General features: G+C 38.9%; 1 protein-coding gene across 1 annotated transcript; it reads right to left on the reverse strand.

The window, feature by feature from the left end:
- Positions 1–426: 426 nt before the first annotated feature.
- On the reverse strand, positions 427–25,582 carry HTRA3 (HtrA serine peptidase 3). Its single transcript, XM_009643234.2, has 12 exons — positions 25,520–25,582; positions 24,269–24,356; positions 23,614–23,745; positions 20,300–20,345; positions 16,883–16,987; positions 14,906–15,128; positions 14,002–14,196; positions 11,351–11,383; positions 10,617–10,731; positions 3,633–3,681; positions 1,576–1,671; positions 427–592 (listed from the first exon to the last, which is right to left on the reverse strand). The coding sequence occupies exons 1-12, from the start codon at positions 25,580–25,582 to the stop codon at positions 427–429; spliced, it is 1,311 nt and encodes a 436-aa protein (XP_009641529.1).
- Positions 25,583–25,586: the final 4 nt, after the last annotated feature.

The following is a 25,586-nucleotide window of genomic DNA, read 5'->3' on the forward strand; positions in this document are numbered from 1 at the left end:
ATAAAAAAAAGCTCAATTGTGCATTGCAATAGCTTGGTTCTGCTGCAGCCATTACTGTAGTTCAAGAATAAATTCCCTTTTCAGCATGCTTCCTCACTTCCAGTAGTATTTTGGTCTTTCAAAATGCAGAACTGAATCTGCTCTGAACCTGCAGGAACTGGAAATGGACCCCGTTTCTACCAGCTATCCAAAATTTGTTTTCCTCCTCCCCAGAACACAGTTCTTAAATTTCTTTGAAAGTTAAATCTTCTATAAATGGCATAATTGAATTCATTCTAGCTACTATGTACAGAAATGGCTCAGGCAATTAAGTTAGTCCACCTTGTCATTAGTCAACAGGAAGTATAATTACTGTAGCTGTAAAGGAGGTATCTAGTGTTCCAGAGTAAGTGAGTTTAATTATGGTGAGAGCTTCCTCAAATTTATTTACATGACAACTTCAGGCTCAATGTTAAATAGCAAGTCATCATTTCCTCTTCGAACTTCAAGTAGTAGAGGTGATTCATTCATCACAGCCTCTTGCAGGTCACTGGAAGTCATCAAAGGACGCCCATTGACTTTAACAATAATATCTCCATCTTGGATCCCTCCTCTAAAAAAAGACAAGAGAAAAAGGCAGTAAGTAAGCATTCTATGCAGAGAAAAAGTACAGACTCTTCACCACCTCTTTGGCTGATGTTACAAATTTTTACTTGTTTTAGTTTCCACTGAAGGGAACTGCCACCCTTCTGACAGCGAAAGAGTAATCGGTAGTACTTGCTAAATGCAAAATCAGGCTCGCATTATTTCATTGAGGATTTTCTTCTAAAACAGCAAAACCACAGCAATAATAAAAGTAGACAAGCTTTCTCTTGTCTTCCACAAAACTACAGCACAGGAAAAATAGAAGAGACTTTTAGCCATGACTGGCTCACTCCGCTCCATCCATTTGCAAACACGCTTTTCTCTCTCTGATATGTATTTCAAGCACTGGAAATTAAACCACTCTCCAAATTTCAAGATAAGCAAAATGTAGTAACTGAACTACAGGTAAATTATTTCTCTCTTGCTGTTCAAGTGTAATCCAGAAGAGCTGTTTTTATGGCCTTTGCATTTTCTTTATAATTCCTAAAGTAATTTTTCGAAGTGTCTTACTTATTTTCCAACTGTTCTGTAAAATAGTCTCTTCCCCTAAGATAAAGCAGTCTCACACAGTAGCTCTGACAATGTCTTATGTGAATGCTGTCCTGTTTAAACACATTCCAAGTGTCTATTTATTAATATTCAACATACTTTTAAAAACTTAATTTGGTTCATTGTATTTGGGGTGTTCTTCAAATTTGCACTGTTAGGTGTTTCATAATGTCATTTAAAAAGTTCTAATATTGAAATATTTCACTTTTGTAGATGCGAGTAGAATCTTCGCATTAATATTTTAACGCTTTTTTTTTTTTTAACCTTAAGGCATATTTTTTAAGTGTTTAAATACGAATCAAGACTGGTATGTGGAAGTACTTGAATATAAATAGAAATATTGCCTACTAGTACGTATTTGGAGATTTATTTATGGTGAGGAAAATAATGTGCTCTACATACCTATGAGAAGGTGAGTTTGGAACAACTTCATGTACATAAATTCCACTTCTAACATCAGGAAAATCAGCATTATTGTGTTTCAGTTCTTCCACCAAGCTAAAAGAAGAACAAAATTATATAGCATTTGCTTCCACTACAAAAGCAGTAGCATTCAAAATTTCTTATTTATTTATTCTCAGGGTTTTTGGACCCAAAATTAATGACTTAACAGTTAATTGCCCCTTGTTCTTGTGATAAGAATGTAGGAGATTTGAATTTGGATTAAAACAGGTAACAGGTTTTAAGAGTCAGAATTACTCACCTGTGCACAATTTGCTACATTTAATGATCTTGTACGTCTCCTGTAAGAACCTGAGTTTTGCTGTTTGTAGCAGTAGCACAGGGGGCACTGTAGAAGCATACAGGGACAGCAGCACTCTCTGTCCTAGGTGCTGTACAGGGACAAAAGACATTCCTGCCCCAAAGAATTCATGCTGGTGATGGGGCAGAAATTTGCTAACAATTTCACTGCTTTCATTTTGTGAATCATTCTTAATTTGTCTTTATATAGAACAATACAGGTTTTGAGCACTTCAATCATCAGATAGATCAGAACTGTGGGAGTTTTCCAAGGAAACTTCAGCTTCCTCAAGTTTTCTTGAGGAATTGTTTTTGCATCCCTTTCTGAAGAAAGAAGACAGGAATCAGCTGCAAAATAGAGACTCTAAAAACATCCTCTCATATCTGAGATGGCAACATCATTTCAGGTCTGTGCACAGTGTGGGTGAAAACCCATTTCTAGAAAGAAAGGGTTTTAAACTAATGATGGTTTACTGTGCTGTCTGCCATGAAAACTTGGGGACCCTCAGATGGAAAGTAAGCCAAAATGGCTGCATGCAGCTTCACTTCATTTGATTTTGTCCTGAAGAAGCTAACAATTAAATGACTAAAGCAAACACACCAAAGGAAGCAGTCTTTTACTGAAAACAGGCCTGGAGACATCTTACACTGCTTCATTAGACACCACAAAAGCAGCACAACCTCACATCATGTTCACTTCACAATTATGCAGAGAAACATTCTGATTTTCTCTCCATAGGTGGTGACCCAGTGATGTTAATGCCATTACACTGATTTGTTCCAGCTGAGGATCTGACCCTTTGGGGAGGATTGCAAGAGTGTAACTCAATAAACAAAGATGGCTTTACTACAACCCCAGCTGGAAATTGTCTTGTTTAATTTTGCAGTCTACTGCCACTTTGGAAATGTGCCTACTGCTAGGAAAGAGCACAAGTGTTAGAGTCCTCATTTGTTATCCCAGAATATATATCCAGGTAATGGCAAGACACAAAGCAACACGAGAGAGAGATGACAGTAAAGAACTGGAGGAGGGTGTCCATATTCTGGCTTTGTTAACACGGAGGCATGAAGCTTTAGTTCTGCACTTGAACAACTACTTTCTTTCCAGTTAAAGCTTTTTTCCCAAATATATATCCAGGTAATGGCAAGACACAAAGCAACACGAGAGAGAGATGACAGTAAAGAACTGGAGGAGGGTGTCCATATTCTGGCTTTGTTAACACGGAGGCATGAAGCTTTAGTTCTGCACTTGAACAACTACTTTCTTTCCAGTTAAAGCTTAGGTACCAAATCTCACATCATATGGCCTCCACTGGCACTGATAAAACTACCGCCAAACCCTCAGGCAGCTAATCTGTCACTGGCACTCACGGTCACCCAAAAGCAACAGCTTGCTTAAATGTCATCTAAACCCTCGTGTAACTCCAGACATCCTTGTCAAGAACCAAAATCAGTGTTCAGGACCTTCCTAATTTCCCTCAGCTATCAACAGAGCATCCAACATGATCAGTATTTAGAGAATGACTGACAGTGATTTTCCAGGTTTCAGAACATATATTTCACCGATATCATTAAAATATTTGCAGACTTCCTAAACTAATGCAAACTTCTGGATTCTCTGGAGATTTGTAATGAAAGCTGAATGAGGAACTTCTGAAACCACTACTGACCACAGTTTGTATGCATGATCATACAGATTGCCTTTCCGAGATACTTACGCAGGTGTTATTGTCAGCATCCTGATGCCAATGAAACGTTTCTTCCCATCTGAAAATAACACAGAGGATATTTAAGAAATGTAGGCAAACACTGACAAAAATAACTACTTTGATGACCCAAAATACCTGTCAATTAAAACAGGATGTATCAGCTTTTAACAAAACTAAACAGAAATCATACACATCCACACTGAGGTCATTTTTTATTTTTGTTAGCCTTGGTGTACAGAATGGCAGTCCCTCTCACTGCAAGTGGGGGGAAGAGGGAAGCCCATTTACACTCCATAAGAGTTTTCCGTAAGAGTTTTCATTCAGGAAAATTTCTGTGATCTAGTATCACATGACTTCAGTAAATGGAAAATTTCGTAATCGGCTACCATTTAATCTGAAACTGGTCAAGACAATTTAACCATATGGTGTTCTCATTAAAAATGTAGAAATAGGATTTAAAGAAATTAACATTTCCATCTTTCAGAGAAAGGACAACCAAAATACTCACACTGATTCTGATATAAATGCCTTGTTATTTCTAACCCAAAGAATAAAAAGCAAGTTTCAAAAAATCCCATAGACCTTTGCCAGAATGATCACAAAAATGATCAGAGAGATGGAACACCTCTCCTACAAAGAAAGGCTTGAGAGAGTTGGGGTTGTTCAGCCTGGAGAAGGGAAGGCTCTGGGAAGACCTTATTGCAGCATTTCAAGGGGGCTTGTAAGAAAGATGTGACAGACTTTTTAGCAGGGCCTGTTGCAATAGGACAAGGGGTAATGGTTTTAAACCAAAAGAGGGTAGATTTAGACTAGATATACGGAAGAAAGTTTTTACAGTGAGGGTGGTTGAAACACTGGAACAGGTTGCCCAGAGAGGTCGTAGATGCCCCATCCCTGGAAACATTCAAGGTCAGGTTGGACGGGGCTCTGAGCAACCTGATCTAGTTGAAGATGTCCCTGCCTATGGCAGGGTGGTTGGACTTGATACCTTTAAAGGTCCCTTCCAACCCAAACTATTCTATGATTAGCCAGGACTCTACAGAATTTTAAATGGTGAAAACTCACTCCTTTAGGAACAGCACCACGTTTCTGTAGTTGGCTTTTAGTAGTCATGATATTGCACAGCTGTCTTATGAAAAGATGTTTGATGACTTCCTGAAGTCAGTGCTTCAGCTGTTAGTTATATCCGGTGTGAAACAGTATTTCCCCTCACTTGTTCCAGCATAACTACTTCACAATTTCTTTGAGCTTCTCCATGTTCTCATGTGAGGAAAAAGTTTGAAAAGGAGATGTACACAGTCTCTAACTCTTATTCTTTCCAAGAAAAGTGGTCCCAAGTAAAGGAATTTGTCTTGAATCTTACATATATCCAATATTCCATTAGTGTCAGTGAAAATATTGACTACTACACATTGGATTTACTACCCTCTGAACAATCTTACATCTGTAACTGTCCTCCCTGCTTTTCCCTGGAATGTTCTGGCTCGCCTCTATTTTAAAGTGAAACTAATGAGATCAAAATCAGCTACAATAAGAGTGCCATGAAGAAGTCCAACACTGAAGTCTCAAAAGCTTTAGGCATGGCTGTGAACTTGTCAGCTCTCAGTGCTTCTCTAGTCTACATGGCATAACCATGTTTTCACTTTTTAAAAATCTCCAACCTTAATAATTCTCCTACCTGAAAATAATCCCCTCATCCCTGCAATGCAGACAGTTAAATGACAAAGTTATCTTCATGAGACACATAGCTGCCAGACTCTCTGCTGACAGTTCACTGTTTGCATTAAACAGCTTGCTGCTGGTCATTGCCTGTGATGCAGAAACATGCAGAAGCACAAAGCATACTCTGCGGCCTGAGTTAGGAATGTTTACATGAAATAAAAATTAAAATGAAAGAAGGGACAAAAGAAACTTATCTGGAAGAAACAAAACAGAAGGAGGAGACTGGGCAAGAATGAAAAACCACAGCAAAAATGCTGCTGATCTAAAAGAGAACTATTTCCCTGGTGGCTAATGATACATGTAAAAATAAGGCTTTGGGAAAAAAAAAAAAAAAAACACCAAAAAACCGCAAACATCTGGTACTTACAGACTTATTCACAACTAAAAGTCTCATATTAAAAAAAAGGGTTTGGGAAAAAAAAAAAAAAAAACACCAAAAAACCGCAAACATCTGGTACTTACAGACTTATTCACAACTAAAAGTCTCATTCTACCTTTATCTTTGGGCAAGCTGGGGTACTATTTCACTTCTGTTCATGCATTAAAATTCAAAATGGCCTTGAGCCCTCTCTCCACAGTAAGTTTGCCACACTGCAAATAGCAGTGCATACTGTAGCAGTAGCAGGCTATTGTAATGTAAAACTAATAGCTATAAGCTATGGATTATTTCAGCAGCAGAGTCTAGATTCCTCCCCTTCCTACCCTGAAGCCATTTTGTATGTCAGAGTACAGGTAAAACAAAACTTCAGGCCTTTTGTTTTGGAAAAATCCATTCCATTCAATTTAACCTAAGTCAAACATCTTGCACAAACCCCAAAGTTTTCATGAGCAATGATTAGAGGGAATATAATTGTCCAGTTTATTAGAAGTATCAGCAGAGACTGAACAGGCACAGACAACCAGTTGTAGTGTTTTATCATCCCCAAAGGACAGGCATTTTGACGTCAGGGTTAAGTCACATTGGCAGAACAGTATGTGGCACCTGGAGCTACCACTGTCATACTACATCTGCTTTGTGAATAAAAAGCCTCAAAACCTGTCATTCTGGCAATTTGTGCAATCATGAGGCAGAAGAAAAAATAATTAGGAGAACTGGAATTAAGTGAGGTCGTAAATCTAAGAAGCACGTCACCATGGTGAAGTCCCAGCAGTAGTTAAAAGAAGGTTAATATGTTGGAGCAATCAGGTTGAACAAATGTGAAACCATCGTGGCTTAAAGCTGGAGCAGAGCACAGCAGAGAGATATTCAAATCACATTTCATTTTTGTAAACACCAGGCCAGATTAAACACTGATTCCCATGGTACAAAGTCAAGCAAACCAGACTCAACCACTAGTTCAAACTTAAATCTGTTTTGTGTTAATAGAAAGTCACAAGCAGCTTACCCTAAGTACCTAGAAGCAGTTCACTATTTACAGAAATTTCTGTTCCACAGTAAAGAAAAGCATTTGCTTTACTGTTAAACTTTTCTTTTTTTTACTGGTGCTTGTAACAGTAGAGATACAAACCAGACAGATAAACACAGGCTGAAGGCAGAAGTGTTTGACTTATACACTGTGGGAAAAAGAACTGATAAATTCAAATTAAGGGTACTCAAACTCTTATGGGCGTGAGTAACTGGCACATGAGTATCCCCATTGCAGTAGATTTCAGTGGGGCCCAGGATATCACCAAGATCTCCGAGTGAAGAAATTAATCCTGCACTTTTTATTCAAGTGGCAGGCAAAACTCCTACTTCTCTGCTCACTCCTTTTGCACTTAGATCGTCTTGCAGATTGCATAAGCAGTCCTGAAAGCATTTAAGAAAGATATTCCACTGCCAAGCAGAAACCATGAAAACAGCTCGAGTCTATAATGCTGAATTATGTGCACTGTACCTTCCATATAAACTGTATAGTTGAATTTCATCAGCAGCCTGTATCTATACTCAGCAAGCCTCCTAAGCAGCCCTCACGACTATTGGTAATAATTATCAGTAATAATCATACAAATACATAGGTAAGCATATAGTTTCAACACAACTAATAGTGTTCTGGGGATGTAAATGAGGATTCATATAAATGACTTGCTGGGTGTGGCCAATGCAGAACTCCCCCATTTCTCCCTGCCCATCTGAAACAAGGTTTATTCACTTCTCTGCTAACATTGTATGAGAGGCCAGCCTGACCTCTTGGGCTGAATCTTCTCTTTAATATTTTGTCAAATTGCTAAGTTACTGTCTTCCATCCTAGAGGATCCATGTTTGAACATTTTCTAGTTTTACTGTTCTGCTCAAGTGTAATCTAGGAATAGATGGCTGGAAAACTGAAACTGAGAAATTCCTATGGGATACTAACAAAAAGACAATGAAGTAAAAAAATCAGTCAATGCTTAAGTATACAGATGAATTCCAGAGGTAAAGACAAAACACACAGATAGTTAAAACAGAGATATGGATAGAGACACTTAACTTCACGCACCAGTTTAGGAATTCCTAATTATAAAAGGAGGTTAATGTTATTACTGATAAATCCAAAATTAGCAAAGGCTTTCAGACCATTCAACAGATAAATATCTCTATGCAGAGTGTGGTAAATCTTTGGTCAAAAATACATTAGGTATTATTCTGTATTAACTATACATTACATAATATAGAATGTTTAGATAATAATAATCAGTGCAAGTAATTAATTCAAATGCTATCTTCACCTTCTTTTTCCCCCCTTCTCCACTCCTATACTTCAATAGATCATATATTTGCAGTTATATACAATGAATGGGACTTCAAAAATATAGGTCTTCTATATAAAACTGGTAGTTATCTGATCAACTGAGATTTAAAAGACTAAGGTCAAGCTTATTAAACAATATTCTGAGTATCTCCTATATGCCAGAGTAAATCTGGAAAGAACAATTTCCTAAGGGAATTTTATCATCTTCAGGCAATATGATATTTAGAGCAAAATGGTAATACCCTTAAATTTATTTCTATGACCTAATTGTACCATAAGGGCGGATCCCACTGAAACGTAACTGGAGCAAAAGAAAACACGATAAAAACATCCCAAAAATTCTGCTTACATAAATTCCTTATGTCAAGAAATAACGCCTATACCACAAACCTGAAAACTATTACTGAAGGCCTAAAAAATGCAAACTAAGTCTCAAATACAGTGAAAATATCTCATAGAAATTCTTTTTCTCAATGCGTCAAGGGCTTTAAATGGCTGTTCTTCTGCCTGCAGCAAAAGTACAAGAGGTACTTCAGACAAGCAAAAGCAAAAAAAAATTTAAAAACTAAAAAAAAAAAAAAATAGCCCATAGCCAGGGTATGCCAAACAATGATGGGCACACCAATGCTAAGAGTAAGTTTGAATCATCTTCCTTTGATCAGGGGATAATGAGAATGATGAAAAAAATCAGTTGGTACATTACAATTATAAGATAAACTTGAATCTTTCATTATTTTGTTTTCTTAGGGTTCCATAGGCAAAGTTATCTCTAGGTCCCCTAGCTGGGCTCAGCAGGTTCATCATACTCTGGAGGCGAAGGTGACTGATTTCAGTGATGGCATCTCTAACCTTCACTGACTTTCCAACCCCGGTTACCGACCCTGGCAGATGGTGGGCTTTTCTGTGCAAGGGTTGCCTTCATGCCTCTAGAGCCACACCACCAGGGCGAGCCATCGCTCCTCCTGGTTTTGAGATGAGCAGTTTGGTTCTGAAGGGTAACATCACTAATGATACAGACCTGCTTCTCTCAGAAGCCAACAGTTAGTAACCCAAGTGAATAAATAGATTTTTTGACTTGTTGGCTGAAACAAAATTATGTCAGCTGGAGAAGAGAAGGCTGCGGGGAGACCTGATTGCGGCCTTTCACTACTTAAAGGGAGCCTATAGGAAAGATGAGGAAAATCTTTTTAGTAGGGCCAGCAGTGACAAGACAAGGGGTAATGGTTTTAAACTAAAACAGGGTAGATTTAGACTGGATATAAGGAAGAAATTCTTTACAATGAGGGTGGTGAAACACTGGAACAGGTTTCCCAGAGAGGTAGTGGAGGCCCCATCCCTGGAAACATTCAAGGCCAGGTTGGACAGCGCTCTGAGCAACCTGATGTGGTTAGCGGTGTCCCTACTCCTGCAGGGGGGGTGGACTAGATGACCTCTAGGGGTCCCTTCCAACCCAAAACATTCTATGATTCTATGATTTTGAAATGTATTTTTCAGCACATAATTAACAACTCTTTGCATCAACTTACCCCCGTCCAAGTGAAAATCTAATTTGGGGAAGTCAGCAAAAGACAGATGAAGGGATCCATCAGAATTGTGATGGTCTCAGATACACAAGCAGATGCATAACTTTAAAACCTCTGAGTAAGGGAAGTTTCTGAAATAACAGTATCTGAGAGAACACTGAGAAGAAAATGGGGTAGGGAAACAACCCTGGCATCAGCAACTTGATGAACTCAGGAGAAGACTAGATTAATATCAAAAAGATTCAAGAAAAGCAGCAGCCAACAGTCACGATAAAAGATAAGTATGGTGTGGACAGATACATTGGCAAGCAAAAGAGAAAGGAAGGTTTGGCTCAGATGAAGCATTACTAGATCAGCTTTGGCTGTGCAGCACGTAGTATGACTCCTAGTACAGTGTGACAGATACAAGGCAGGCGCGTAAAAAAAGTCTACAGTGCTGCAGTTGTCAGTTACTGGTATATCTAGAGTTGTATGCTCTGGTGCAGAGGCCTTTCTTTTTTTCTGCCTCTCCTCCCTTACCCATGTATTTCTTCAGGAATAAGTACACAGCTCTTCTTCCACTGGGGGCTGAGAGTCTATCACAATATCAAATTATACAGCACAGATATAAATGACCATAGCAAGGTAAAGATCATCCACTGATAGTGCATGCACTACACTCCATCCATGGACAAGTTCTTACCTTTATCTCCTTTTTACTTGGAAAATATGTGAAAAAGGAGGATAAGACTCCTTAAACAAGTCACCATCTGTTCTCCAGATCACTGAGACTGTAATGACTCATCTGTGGCCTCGCTATCCTCATAGGCCCTTTTTCCCAGATTTATACAGATACTCTCTACTCTTTGGGGGGTTGAGTAATAAAATGTCTGCCCCACTTCTGTGAAGTTGTTTTCTTTTTCCAAGTCCATGGTGTTCTATACTGTAAAATAATGCTACTCCTTTCAGGAAAAGGATCTCAGACCCATGTCTTTTGGCACTCCACCAACAGATCAGGAAAATAATTGGAAGATGTCACTGTTTCTTGCAGACCTTACCTTTACTTTGTTTGTCATGCGACTCTGTGAGAAACTGAGTGATGCGGTCTGAAGGAATAGCAAAAGAAATTCCAGCTGTGACCTTCAAGGTGTTAATCCCAATCACTTCACCATCCTGTTGAGAGATAGCACCCAATTAATTTGCTCCTAAGTGACAGGGTTCAGCTCATTGCCTAGTTTAGAGTGTTGTAATCACTCAAGAAATAAACATTACTTCTAAGGGAGGATCTGGGCTCTGATTCACAGTCCCTCTCACATTTAACTGTGATGGCCAGAGAAATTACAGTACAGTTTGTTCATCCAAGGTTCATCCCACCACTCAGCAAGAGATTCCCTCTGCTTAGCTAGCAGTGGAGTCACTACTACCACTACAGCCACAATCCACTGACCTGCAAAATCAGTGCTGGTTTAAAATCAGTTGCGCAGATTAACCAGGTCCCATCTTTGCCCTGCATCCCAGGTTTCATAGTGTGAACGAGCATAACTGCTCCTACCAAATCCCATTTTCCTCACTGCTGTATGAAATTTCCTCTGCTCTATGGGGAAATGCTTTTCAATGGTATATAAACTGAGACCTAATTTGAATAGTTTGTGTTAGCTTCAGGGTATCTGCCTACCATTAGCTTGAATGACTGGAAGCTAGTACGACCTCTGAATCTTTTCAAAAACATATTCTCCCACTTATTTCAAACTAGCTCTTAAAACAAAACAAAAAACAAGTCACCTGGACTTACCAGATTAACTAGAGGTCCTCCAGAGTTGCCATACTGTAAAAATAATGTAAGGGAACAATAAATTGGTGCTTCACTTTAGGGAATGCAATTTTCATTTCAAACAGTACTTTGTAAGTAAATGAAAGAGAGCAGATCACTTCTTAGGCAGCACTGAGGACACAGTATTGATCACAGAAGATTACAGGTAGGTCTTGACCTACCCATTCACACTTCTTATGATTGATTTTTTTTTTTTCCAGAAAAAGGCCTTATGTTAGGAGCAGGAACTTACCACTCCAAATAGTTAGACCCTAAGAAGAAACATTAGAGAGTTAAAACGAGTATTTTGATTCTTCTGAAGATTGTCAGAACAAGGTTTTGACATAATTAATTGCTATTTAAGTTTGTATTTGAGTGAGGTGCACATACAGCTCTTAAGTAGTTTTATTCACCACTTTGGTTTGTAACACCATCAGTATCTCTTACTTCTCCACCAGAGAAGAACACAATGTTTAATCACAGCATATTGCTATGAAGTAGGTACTATGTAAGGATTGATTTAGTAACCACAGACATGCCACTCTCTCTAGGGAGGGCATTTAGCAGCTCTGAGCAGCCTGAAATTGCCTAATACCTAATGGTCTTCAAAGGAAACGTCCAACAGGACTACAGGAAATGGGGGAGTTGGAGAAGTTCCTTGACCATCTTCATGTTGGCTTAACAAGTTTGATTTTGAGTGCAGCCAGAGTTTTCAAGTAGGTCTACTGAACAGCCAAGAGCAGCAACTTACCACTCAAAATAAACAAAAGCGAAGTGATGCATGACAGCAACATGAGCCATATAAACTGTTTACACTTAGATACCACTGGGCAAACCTTGTAGATTCTCAGAATAAAACAGACATTAAAGTTTTTTAGAACACCTTCGAAGTTCAAGTTTAAACAAAGAGATCCATTTCTTATGTTGTATCTTTTCAGTGATCAGAGGCTACACACTTGATTTTTATGTCTGACACAAAGGAATCAAGATAATGATATTTCAGACTTCCTCAGCATATCATCTTTCATTCACTTGTCCTCTACTCTAAGGATGTGATAACAAAAGAACTTCAGCACATGCGGTATAACTCCATTTAGGAATGTATGGCCCTGTTTTCTCCTGCCCCATGTTCCTGCTGTTCTAGTATTTTTTCAGAAGGCAGCTGCATGCACATTCCTGCAGGGAAGTCTTGGCTGAGCCACAGGAATGCTCTGAATAGACCAGCTCTCAAACTCCTCCCATTCTCAGGAGAAAACTAGTGCATTAGCTAAGCACAAAGCATCCCTATGCCAGGGACTCTCTTCATATTTTGTGGTCTCAAATGGCAAAGCAATTCAAATATATTGCCATTTTTCCTTACCTCCTCTGCTATCACTATTCTATTTGGTCTAGCATTATCTGAAACACTCTACTATCTTTGTCTAAACTTCCTCATTAGCTTTTGAGGGTGGTGAATGCCTAAGCATATACAAGGAAGCAGTCTGATCTTGAGGAATGTGTATAGGCGCGAAGTCAAGAATCCCATGTTCTAATTCTGTCTCTGCCACCAGTTCAGTGTGTGCTCCCAAGTAACCCATTTTGCCTAAGTTTTCCTATTCTTCTTTTACAACTGAAGAAAGTAATCCCAATTAAATGTCTAAAGAGGTTCAGCTCCTGGGTCACATAGAAGCTTTATCAAATCTTAGCACAAGTTTGTGCTAAAAATATGGGGTTTCCCAAAAAATTTCTCTCCATAAGTCTGTGACAATAAACATTTGTGAAGTGCTTTGCATATGTAAAATGCTAAGCATTATCACTGGTTATGTCAAATTTGATGTTGAGGTCCAGTAAATAAATGCTGAAAATGTTTTCATTTCGATGTATAACAGATTTAAGCCATAAAGTTCCAGGCCATTTTCTATCTCAGATATGCATGCAGTGTTCTTTTTAGAATCACTACAAGTTATGCAAACACAAGGTCTTAAGCTCTTTGGATGCCTCCAAGCTGCTCTGATGGGGTACTATTCTCATGTATTTCTATACAACATGCAGTGCTAGGACCCTTAACTCCGAACTGTATCTCAAACTTTATGTTATTTTACATCTAGATTCGTCATTGGAGTATGTGATGTGCAAAGGGAAAACAAGAACAACAACAACAAAAAATCCAACCCTCTCCTTAAGTTCTTACCTGTGTGTCCTGTCATTAAACTCAAGCAGAATCTGTCAACTTGACTACTCCATCTGGTTCTAATGCATGGAGATGAAAGAAACTTTGGCTCTATTCTAAGGCTTGCTTGGCCAGATCAGCTGAACAACCAGAGAGAGAAATGTATTGACTTACTGCTGGTCTATACAACCATGTGTTACTGCACAAGACCTACAGAATGAGAAGGATCTCTCTTATGTAACATCTTCCTAGACAACCTCAAAGAAAGCAGTTTTATTTAACATACCTTTCACAACATTAATGCCTGAATGCAACTTACAGACACTGCATAGTCTTTTATAAAAAGGGCCTATCACTGATTTTAAACAAAGCTGCTTTTATTTAGTGGATTAATCTTTCAGAGCACACACTTCCCTGGTGAATAGGTGGGGATTTCAAGGTCCCAGGACTGTGAAGCTCAGCTCCTCACATACTTAATACTTACATTGATAATAGCATCTGTCTGAATGTAATCCATATCAGAGTCCCGCAGGCCAAGTTCTTTGCCATCTCGCTGAGCAGTGCTGACAATACCTGTTGTCACCGTGTTCTGTAAGGCAAATGGACTTCCAATGGCCACCACAAATTCTCCTGGCCTCAGATCAGCAGAGTGTCCCAGTAACAACACTGGTAGTTTTTTCTTAAATAAACACAGAAAGAAAGAAATAAGCATTAGTTTATATCTGAAAATAACCTGACTGAAAAGATCAAAAACTAGCAAGAAGTTAAGAACATACACCTTCCATTACACAAATAAAAGAGCCACTCCTTATCATATACCCAAAACTTACGCCAGGTAAAATGAGTATACTGCAGCATGTTACTGCCTTAAACTGTCTTCCGAAAAAAAATGCTAGCAGCAGCACTGTTCAATTTTGTCCAGAAAAAAAAACAACAAAAAAACAGAAAGATTCTGAAACAAATTTCCCTGTTTTCCAGCAGATTGTTCCCTTCTCCTCATAGAAATAGCATATAAACCAGCTATTGACCAGCCTGCCACTCTCCCTACACTATGTACCATCTTGCAGGCCATGTATTGGCACAAAGCTAGAAGGATGAGCCAAAATAGCCCAGGTATTCAGGTAAAGATAGCAGAATCTGGTCACATATTAACTGAGCTGCATTTTTGTGTCTTCTTTTTTAGCAGTTCCTAGCACAGAAGACAAAGTAATTTAATTCTAAGATACGAAAAATTTCCAGGCCTACAGAAACAGTTTGTTCAGTCCATTGTTTTCCCCAGATATATTTCCAAGGAGTCTCTAAACATATATTCCAGCCAATCACTTTGAGCTAAATGAAACTGAAATAGGGTTCCCAAATTAATTCATTTATCTATTTATGCCACTCACCTTAGGGTGAATCTTTATTGTTGCAATGTCAGATTTCTTGTCAATGTCTTTGATGGTTGCTTCATAGGTATCTCCATTCTGTAGCTGTACTTTCAATTGTTGTCTCCCTGATATAGCATTGGTGCTTGACACGACGTGGGCGTTGGTCACAATTAAACCAGAATCAGACATAATAAACCCAGATCCACTGGAAAGTGGGACATTTCGACCAAAGAGAGGGTGCCTGTACAAAGAACAAGTAATTATAACTCACAAGGGAAGTATAACTTAGAGAAGATTACGTAAGAAATCATTTACCACCTTTCACCCTGAGAAATAACAAACCATTTGATGACCAATGTTACAACCCTTACAAAAATTAAATTAAAAAAAATTTTTAAAAAAAGATCTTTTTCTGAGAATTGTGACTGCTTTTAGTCAGTCAGGGAGATTGGAACCGAGGTTTTCAGACAACTTGTGGGTCATTCTCCTTTGTTTTCCAATTCTATCTTTATAGGATTCCTTACAAAGAGGCAAGGTGACAAAAACGGAAGGAGAAGGAGCCCATGTGATCCCACCAGTTTCTATACGGGAAGAAAATGACAGGCAATAGTAGGGCTGACAAATGGACTGATCCTGTAATGGAAAAAAAGGAAGAGGAAGGAACCTTGCAGCTGGACAGAGGAGTAAAGGAAGAGGTGATGTCTCAGGGAATCATGAAGTCCAAGTGTAGACTGGCAGGAAAAAGCATGTGTAAAAAGTGAAAGGACTGGTAATGTGAAAGAAAAGAAACTAAACCTCTAACAATGGGTAAAAGCTGGTGGGAACAACATTTGCTGCAATATAGACACTTAAAAGACCTTATAAACTGTTTAAAGTATTATGGCTTTTCTCTATGAACAATTGCTGTAATGACCTCAGATTTGTTAGGGGAACAGAAAGTGCCTGGGCAGTAGACGATCAGAAAAGGTCCACAAATTCTTCTTTCTTCAAGATGTGGTCCTTATTAGGAAATTGTTTGAAAGTTCTGGGCTACTCAGCAGTAAAGAATTGGAGCCAATCCCAGGGAGAAGGTAGTATCACAATTAGCACCCAGCAGGCTGCTGGACAAACATTTACTTACAGGGAAAGAACAAACAATCTAAACTACATATGCAAAGATCTTAAACAACTTCAGCTATGATTTTCTCTCAAAAGACCAATCACCATGTGCATAAAGCTATGTCTCGGAAAACCTGATTGTCTTGATTTTGCATATTAAGAAAGCCTATAAAAATTCTGCACGGAATTCTTAAGCCTATGTAAATTTAAAGTACCCCAAGCAGAAAGATATTCAGGTAAAGGAGTACGTATAATTGCAGTAATTTGTTCTGACAGTAAGTTGGTTTGAGCACTCGATGTTAAACCTGCCTCCCAGGTTGTTTTGAGCACTCAGTGTTAAACTTGCCTCCTCAGCTCCAGCTTCAGTACACTGAATATCGGTATGTTTTGGTCAGCAAATTTAGTACATTTTCTCCCATCAGAAATAATTTCTGTGTTTAGACAGGTTGCATCTGGTCAACATGCTACATCTTAATGTTCTCCCTGCCAAAATGAAATCAACTCTCACTGAAAGCAGAATAAGCAACAAGGAGCTATGTTTTTCCAATTTACCTTCTTGATTTTTTTTTTTTTTTTTAAACTGAGACAATAAACCATAATCCAACAAGCAACACATTTTACCGAGACTGAAGAGACCTCCAAAGATGCGATAGACTTATTTTATGGCAGACAATACATGTTCTAAAGTACTGTAAAGACTCTAAGCCAAAAAAAATAGGTGTACGAAACAGGAATAAAACATACAAAGAGGTGGTTCTCTAGACAAATGAGTCTGCTGTAATGTGTCTGAATATGCTGTGAACTTCAAGAATTCAAAATTAAAGTTAGTACACTGGAAAACCTTTGTAGACCTTTGTCCAACAATGCAATTAAAACGCAAAGAATTAAAAGTGTTACCTGAGGAAAAGTTCAATGTGCACAACTGCAGGTGCAATCTTTTCCACCACATCTGCTATGAAGTTGAATTTGTATCTTGGGCTGCTGGACTGTAGGTGACCTATACTAGCAGAAAGAATTGGATATGTTAATAAGACAATACCGTGTTTTACAAAGTAGGTGAGATAAATATGCTTTGAATTGGTCTGTTTCTCCTGCTGGGATAGTTTCCAAACAGGTATTGGGAAAGGAATCTAAGTCATTCACATTTGTTCAAAACTTATCCAGCATTTTGCTTGATCCTGAGAAAATAAAACATCAGCATCACTTGGCTATAAACTATTTTACTTTGTTAGAAGTCTTCAAGCCTTGTCTGGAGTATTTTTCTCAGGAAAACTACTAGTTATTATCCAAGACACATAGGGTCATAGGATAAGTCAAATTGGAAGGGACCTCATGAGGTATGTAGTTCAACCTCCTGCTCAAACCTGGGTTGGCAGACCAGGTTGCTCAAAGTCTCTGTCCAGTAGGGGCCTGCAAACCTCCAAGGATGAAGACTCCAGAACCTCTCCTTAAAACTTGTCCCACTGCTTCACTGTCCTCCATGAGGTGAAAGTTTTTCTTATATCTAGTTTGAAACTCTCCTGTTGAGACTCATGTTTCAGCATGCCTGTTGTCTCCCATCCTCCCACTACACACCACTGTAAAGAGCCTGGCTCCATCTTCCAACCTCTTCATGAGTACAGGAAGGCTGCTGTTAGGTCCTCCTGATGCCTTCTCTTCTCCAGGCTGAAAAAGCCCAGTTCCCTCAGCTTCTTCTCACAGGAGATATGTCCAGCGCCCCCAGTCATCCTCGTGGTCCTCTCCTGAACTCAATCTGGTTTGTATTGAGGGGTCCAAAAATGGATGCAGTGTTCTAGGTGTGGTCTAACAAGTGCTGAGTAATATAGATGCAGCATTTGTGAACTTGGTTTTTTTTAAAGTAGGCACATTAGAAACCTGATGTAAATTATAACCTTTGCACCTAAAAAGTTTTGCAAATCCATGTTTAAGCTGTCACAGACAGCTGGACATAGCAATTGATTATTAAATACTAAGTGTTCTGACAAGAGCCAGTGAGGTACTACGTTAAACAGCACTATATGCCGCATTTATGAATACTGAGTATAATTCTGTGGAATTAAGATCTTAGAGCGGGAAGAAAGCCTGAAGCATCCTGGCTTCTAATGTCACAACATCACAAAGTAATAATACTGCTTGTGCTAGAACGTCATGCTTATCTGCAATCCCTAATACATGGGGACACATCACCACACATGTTAAACATATGCTAGGAGACGTATCACCACACTCAAATAGCAATCTTTCATTTTACAGCCTGATGCTTTAAAGTTAACTTTGGCATCTAGGGAAGGAAGTAAACAAGCTGTAATCAGATACGGCAATAACACTTTTGTCTTTTTTCAAATCTGGTGCAAGAGCACACTATTTATCCCAGGAGATACAATTCTTTCATTGCTATTTAGTCAGGAGGGCTCTAAATTCTAACTTCTAAACAGTACCAACTTTTCAGAAGTTATGCTTTGTGCCATCATGATTTGCTCTAAGTTCAAGTCACGCTGAAGGATGAGCTTACTCCACAGTAGCTCTCACACACCAAGTCAACACCTGGTCTGAAGGGTTCTAGATTTGCTTTCTAGATCACATAGTAATGAATCCAGGTACAGATTCTGTCTTTTGAAAGTATACACTTTTCTTTCATCAGCTGCCCTTTACCCTTCCTTTAAAAGGAAAGTAGCTAGGGGGCATGACACAAAAAGGAAAGATACACAGAAAAGAAAGGAAAGAGATGTTTAAGAGAGAAGAGTCTCTTATTTTGGTATTCTGTGTAGTTCTGAATTCAAAGATAATTTTCATCGATCCATATTTACAGGTGTTTTACTGACCATTAAACCTTGTAACTTGTACATTACTTGGAATGAATATATAGATTACAGCACAATGGAGTCTAGCCTACTTACAAAAAAGATGTCTCACTGATCTATTCTGTTCGTTGAATGAATTCATAAGATAGTGGGTGACAGAACTAGTTGTTACAGTTCCTATAGTCTCTCAGAAGGCTTTCATAATAAAGTGTTAAAGGACCTACACAGCCAGAAAGTGAGCACCTTCATACTACCACCATATCCAAAAGACCTGAAGCCAAGACAGGAACTTAGGGAATGGACACAACACTGGTACCAACGAAGAAAGTATTGAAGAAACCAGATTAGGCATTTCTCCATAGAAGTTTGTGAGCTCTTCTTCCTGTTACTGGAGGTGGGATCTACTTCTGAGGGGAAAGAAACTATGCTTACATTTAGAAAGCTAAACTTATATGAAATGGTATAAACAGAAGGAACAACTTGGCAGGACTAGGTTTGGTCTATTATTTTTAGGTACATTCTCATGCACTCTGAAAAATCCCTCTAACCAATTGAATATGCCTGTTTCGGTATTTAGTTTAAAAGAGACGCTGCAAACAGGAATCACAGAGGACAGTCAAATGTAAGCACAATATAGTGTTACTTATTTTGCTTCCTGAGCCACTCAAGATTTATCTTACCTTCAGTTCACAAGCAACTTGCCCGATTATGCAGTATATCCTTTGAAGCCTACTAACATGGCTTGAAATGCTTGCATACACAGCAGTGTTCACTGACAGGATATAACATTATCATTAGATTTATCTTAATAGAAATGACTATGCATCTATGAAGGACAGTTGGCTAGGCCCTCAGCTGATGAACTAGCACAGAAGTGAGGGGAAAAAGAATGGTGAATACAGGCTGTCAGTTGGTGCAAATCAGCATAGCTCTATGTGAGTCAGGGCAAATAAATCCCCTTGCATCTGCTGAGTGCTGAACTGTTCTGCCCGTTCCAAATTGTCACAGCACTGCACACAGCCAAAAGCAGAGGAGGACGCCTGCCAAAGAACTCAGTTTTGTACCACTCCTGACTAGCCACCAGGAAAACACCGTGGGTGGCAGCAGCTTTCCAGGTAAGATTTGGGGTAGGCAGAGAGAAAAAGTCTGAAAGAGGTAGCAAATGAACGTAAACATGGAAGTGGAAGAAAATAAAATGCAGCAATACAGAGAGGAGACTGTAAAACTGAAGCAAAGCTTGTCTTCTTTCCATACCATAGTGAAAGCATTTCTCAGTCTGAGCAGAAGTCCAGGACCTCTCTGTTGGAGTCAGAAGACTAGAATACTCAAACCTGAAAGTGAATCCAAAGCTGCACTGTATATTAGGGGGAAATTTGAAACAAAGGAGGATCAAGAATAACGGAGATGCAAACTTGCTAGAAGAGGTGTAGCTGAAGATCTACTGGCCTGATTAGTGGTGAGCTGTTCTTCCTGTTGCCTGGTGGGGACTAAATACTGGTGAAAAACGACTTACAAAGTTGAGATGCCTTCATAGAAGCCAATCTCTCTTAAATCATTATCTGCAAGTTGGGAGTAATAAGAAACTTTCAACACATTATATGACATCCCAGGAACTCCAACTGTAGACTAGGAAGAAGTAAGTGCAAACTAACATTTACTCTGACACAGCCCTATTTAAGAGAACTGAAATATTAGTCATTATTAAGGACGTTTTAGCATACAGTTATTGAACTGCTGGTTTTCATCAGAAGTTCTCAATATACTTGAAAAGCGAGGAATTGAGAAGCTGAAGAAGGAAGCAACAAAGCAACACTGAACATTGCATAAGTTGTATAGGGTCACCCTGAAAACAAGTGTGCTAACTGTAGTAGTAGAGTCAGGGCTTTATGTCAGAGTTTCAATCTATCCTTTAATTGGCATTACCTGGTAGTCATTAGCTGCTGCTACTGTTCTAACTAAAACATAAAATTAAGTATGTGTCTTTTTCTTTCTTGTTTCCCCCACCACAATATACTTTTGCTGTCTTGCAGTTTCATGCAGCTCTCAGACCTCTGCTGGACTGTGAATGTAAAAGCTCTGAGTTTACAGCAGCTTTGTGTATTCTGACCTATTGACCTACGGAGATTTGCCACATATTTTTTCAAAGGCCTCTCAACAGGATTCTTTATTTTCCATGTTATTACTGCATGTTCAAAATCATCTCACACCAACCAAAGCTAATTTATCTTGGCAAAAAGCTGTAATTTAATCCAATTAGCTATCAGTTGTATAACCAAGATATCAAAGGTGCTGCAACCAGGTTACACTTGAAGCAAAAACAAATTTATACTGTATGAGTCTTTAGCTGTCTACACATTTCTTAATCAAGAGAACTAGATTTTCCCAATCTGCTCCATAGCCACAAATCAATCAGACTCTCAGCAGATCTGAACCCCCATCCTATCATTTCAATTAAGTGATTAGATCTTCAGAAGCTCTCCAGCTCCTCTCACAGAACACTCAAAATCCAGACTTGGGTGTAAGTGCATAAACTGGAGTTAAAGATGTTCAGCCTGTTTTGTAAAATTTGATCTTACATTTCCAGTTCTATGGGCTCCAACTACATTGGATTTACATGGCTAAAGCTAAAGTGCCTGTCAGATAAGAGTAACCTTATTATCAGCTTAAGACTTTTCCTGGATAGTAGTGTTATCTACAGGCTATGAGTTCATTTAATGGTGTTTTATTTAATTTCTTGCTAAGACAATAGACCCACCCCAGTCTCATTAACACTGCTGTAAAACAGGAACAACTCCAACAAATTTGTAGAGTAAACCTGATATGAAGAGAACTGAAAAAAATTTCAGCAGAAATAAATCATCATAATCTCAGTGAAGACAATAAAGCTAGACCTATTTACATTTGCAAAAGACTGAAAGTTTCTGAGTATCTGCCAACTGAACATCTATCCCTGTAGAATTAAATCAAATCGCATTCAATGCTTTCTTAAAGACAATACATTGTATTGAAATCCACAATTTTATATTCATTACAAATTTCTGAGTCTGGGAAACTCATTCTTTTAAGGCTGTTCCCGTCCCCCTTTTAAAACCAGCTTCAGAAAAGATCTGTGTGTTCAGCAGAATTATTATGTCTAAGGGAGGACTGCAACCTGGCAGATCTGATCACCAGGGTTAACACTGTCCCTACTGTGCTTTCATGGAAAGAAATGAAAGACAAATAAAAGATTATAATGTCTCTGCTTAAAAAACAGAAACATCTGCTGGAAACATAGGTTCATGGGCAGCTTTTCTGATGAATTCAGCATTAAGATCAAGTTGCATAGCTGTGCACTGACCATAAAGCCTTGGTGAGTTTAATGCCACATTATGGTTCAGGCAAGTTGTTTATACAATAGATCTCTACTGTGCCCAGATGAAAACAAGTTGGTGAACCAACACCAAAGTGGCTTTCTTGTGCAGTGCAGGAATCACAACGGCCAGACGGAGACAGACTGGCACAAGCCTTCCAGCGCAGTCACCTCACGGCCTGACTGACTTCAGATGCTTGTTATTCCTCCCTCCCAAGAGACTCTCATAGAGAGACACAATGAGAACATCTCTTTCCTGTTAGCTATCCTACACAAAGCAGTGAAGTACTATACTCTGAGTATTTACCAAACACTGTACAATATTCATCCTCACCTGCAGGAACTCAAAACAAACTCAGCCATAAGGAAAACAGCCAGTAAAGGAATGTGACCAGAGTTTGCGTTTCCAGCCAATACCTTGCAGTGCATTTCCCTAAATACAGCTGGAGGCAGCTGTAAGGCTTTGATGACAGTAACACGAGTAGGAGACTTCAGTATCTCTCACTGGGCCAATTTTTCAGAAATGCAAATAATGATACGCTCAGTTGTTCCTCTGTATCTTCAAGGTTAGGTACAGGCACACTCCAAACACCCCACGTAGAACTGTGTGCAGTGACTCTGCTCATGCATTAACCGTACTTCAAACATTTCTTCTAGGGAACTGAACTTTTAGGCTCATATCTTGCAGAGATTTGACTGACGTGGGTGAGGCTTTACATAATGACCATTTTCTGAGAGTGACTTCAGTTAAACAATGCAGAGGACATTCTCAGGCAGAACCCTGCAAAGGATCAGTGTCAAAGCCAATGTACTTGTTTTCTGGAACTTCTTTCCTCACAGGTTTTCTAATCAATCCTTGCATTTCCCTTGCACTGACAAAATAGCACCCTTATTTTTAAAAAAAGAATAATTTTTTGCTTCCACATCCTAGGTGAGAAAATACAAATCTTTCAATATCTGAACTGTCTTCACAGAAGCCATTAGCAAAATAACTTTGCAATGAATTATTAACTGTCTTAAGAAAGTTGTACTGAGAGATCATAAACAGCCCTTTGTGCAAGAAAGAGTCTGACATAAATTGGCCATAGACTGCAGGTGACCTTGTGAATCCTTTGAGAGAGAAGTCTTGACACTTTAACAGATCGGTATGTGGCATTGTTAAAACTTAAATTTGCTGCAGTGAGAAAGAGGCCTGTGTAAGAACAGGTCTTTGATTACAGAGGCTGTCTTTCATAAATGTTTATGCCATTAGTTACACACTAGCCTGTCTGTCTCACAGTAAGTGACAGAAGGCAGGAAAAAGCTAGCTGCTTCAGAAAATTCACATACATTAAGATATCTAGTGTTGAAGAGAAAAAAGAGTAGTATTTGTAGCATCTAGTTTAAATTTGCCTCGAAGTTCTGCAGACTATTCCTACTGGTATCCCAGAGAAGTCTATGGGTGCTCAGATGCATAAGGCTAATTGTATGAGCAATACTTTTCAGGGCATAGACATACTGAAGAACATCAATGATAAGAGTCCCTATATCTCCATACAGTGCACAACCCCTGTAGTACACTGTAACTAAAACTTGCAATTTGGCATAGTGTTCTTCAAGATAATCCAGACCTTCAACAAGGAAAAAATATTTTAAATTCTGACAGTTTTGGAGTTATCACTCAGTCATCCTGGGCACCTCTTTCCTCCGTTTCTGCATCCTTTACTATTCCTTTTTCATGCATCCTTATTCACCAGACTTCTGTCACAAGGAAACCACAGCTAAGTTTTCTCAGCCTATCTTCATTTATCACAGCCAGAATCTAACTTAGCATCAACATAAGCAACTGGAAATGGACAGGAGTAGATATTTCAAAAGCTGCTCCTCAGGGTCACTGCATGTTCTGAAAATGGCCTAAGTCACACTGTGTAAGGCTACCGTTATCTGAGATGGTTTTAATGTATGCATGGTTAAGCAAAACTGGATTTACTCCATAACTAGCTTAGCCCTTCAAACTCTGAGTCATCTGAGGGCAGATTTGTTTCAAGATCAGGGAAAAGAGAGAAACTCGACAGTAATTTTAAACTGTCGACTTTCTTCTAAACCTCTCATTACAGCCATTGCATGTTATTGTTTAAAAAAAAATTAAAATACCATAGTTGAGTTCTATTCCTGGCTCAACCACCAACTCAGTCTGACCTTGGGCAAGACACTTGGTTTCTTTGAGCTTCAGTTTGTGCAGCTGTAGAATTGAATAAAAAAAAATTAAAACTTAACAGAGAACCAGATGCTTCATCTAAGCTGGGGTTTTCTGGGACAAAAAATGAAGCCAAAATAAAGTGAACACTAAAGTAGTTGCTTGGGGGAAAAAAAAAAAAAATTACCTCTACCTCACAGCTCCAATATTCCTAAGCCTATTAACAGTAGATTCAGGAGGAATCCTTAAAGAAAATGTCATATATACCAAACCCCAAGCACTCAGTAAGCCCTAAGATGCAGGCTAGCTCACTCATTTTGGTTAAACATTCTGATTATTTCATGTGGATCAGTTCCAATCAAGTATTAGGAGTACTAAAGCTAATGGATGCTGATGTGAAAAGGAACAGGCAAACAGCAATTTATAACTACAAAATACTGGAGAGACTGATCATTGCAGCTCCAGGCTGGCATCTGGAGCAATTCTTGGCTCTGACAAGATAGTCCTGAAGTAACTCCAGGAATATTATTTGACCTCCTTCCAATCTGTGCCACTCTTCACCTTCTCTCGAGCGCAGGGTACATAAAAGGTCCCCTATTCATAGAAAGGCTACAACAGTAGTCCTTTTCCCTCTGATTCCTCCCAATAATTTTGGCAAGTTTGCCATCTGTGAATACACAGGATGGTTAGTGGTCCACCTGACATAATGGAAACAGCAGTGCATGATTTAAAACTCCGTTATGCATATAAGTTTTCTTTCCAGGAACAGCATGAGAAAGGTAGCAGAAGCAAACCCTTAAAATAATGTATCAGTAAGTATGTGAAAAGATATTAGCAGCATTAACACTTCCATAAAGTGACCCATTTTAATACTAAAAAAAAAATTACCAAAAAAAGTGATTACTAAGCTTTCTGAAGTTAAACCATCAAGCCTGAAGTTACCATAGTATATCACGATATCCAAGGTCAGGCAAAGGCCTGAGTAATAGAAGACCATTTGATATCCTGAGTGTCAATATTTTAATCTGTAAAGGAGGTTCGCAGGCCTTTTTCCCCCACTTTAGACTGTACAAGACTACAAAACTTCTTGTGAAAAGAAAACAAAACAGGCAAAAGATTATGTTTTAGGTGCTTTATATACTACTAGGTGCCTTTTCTGCTCTGTTTGAGCTACATGGCTTTAACAGGCATTTTCTGCCTAGCGATACCTGCCAGGTGAATCCAATTAACCTCCCATACACCACCAAGGGAATGCCCCAGAGCACAGGCATTCCT

This window comes from Egretta garzetta, unplaced genomic scaffold, assembly GCF_000687185.1.
Source record: "Egretta garzetta isolate BGI_Z169 unplaced genomic scaffold, ASM68718v1 scaffold107, whole genome shotgun sequence".
NCBI lineage: Eukaryota > Metazoa > Chordata > Aves > Pelecaniformes > Ardeidae > Egretta > Egretta garzetta.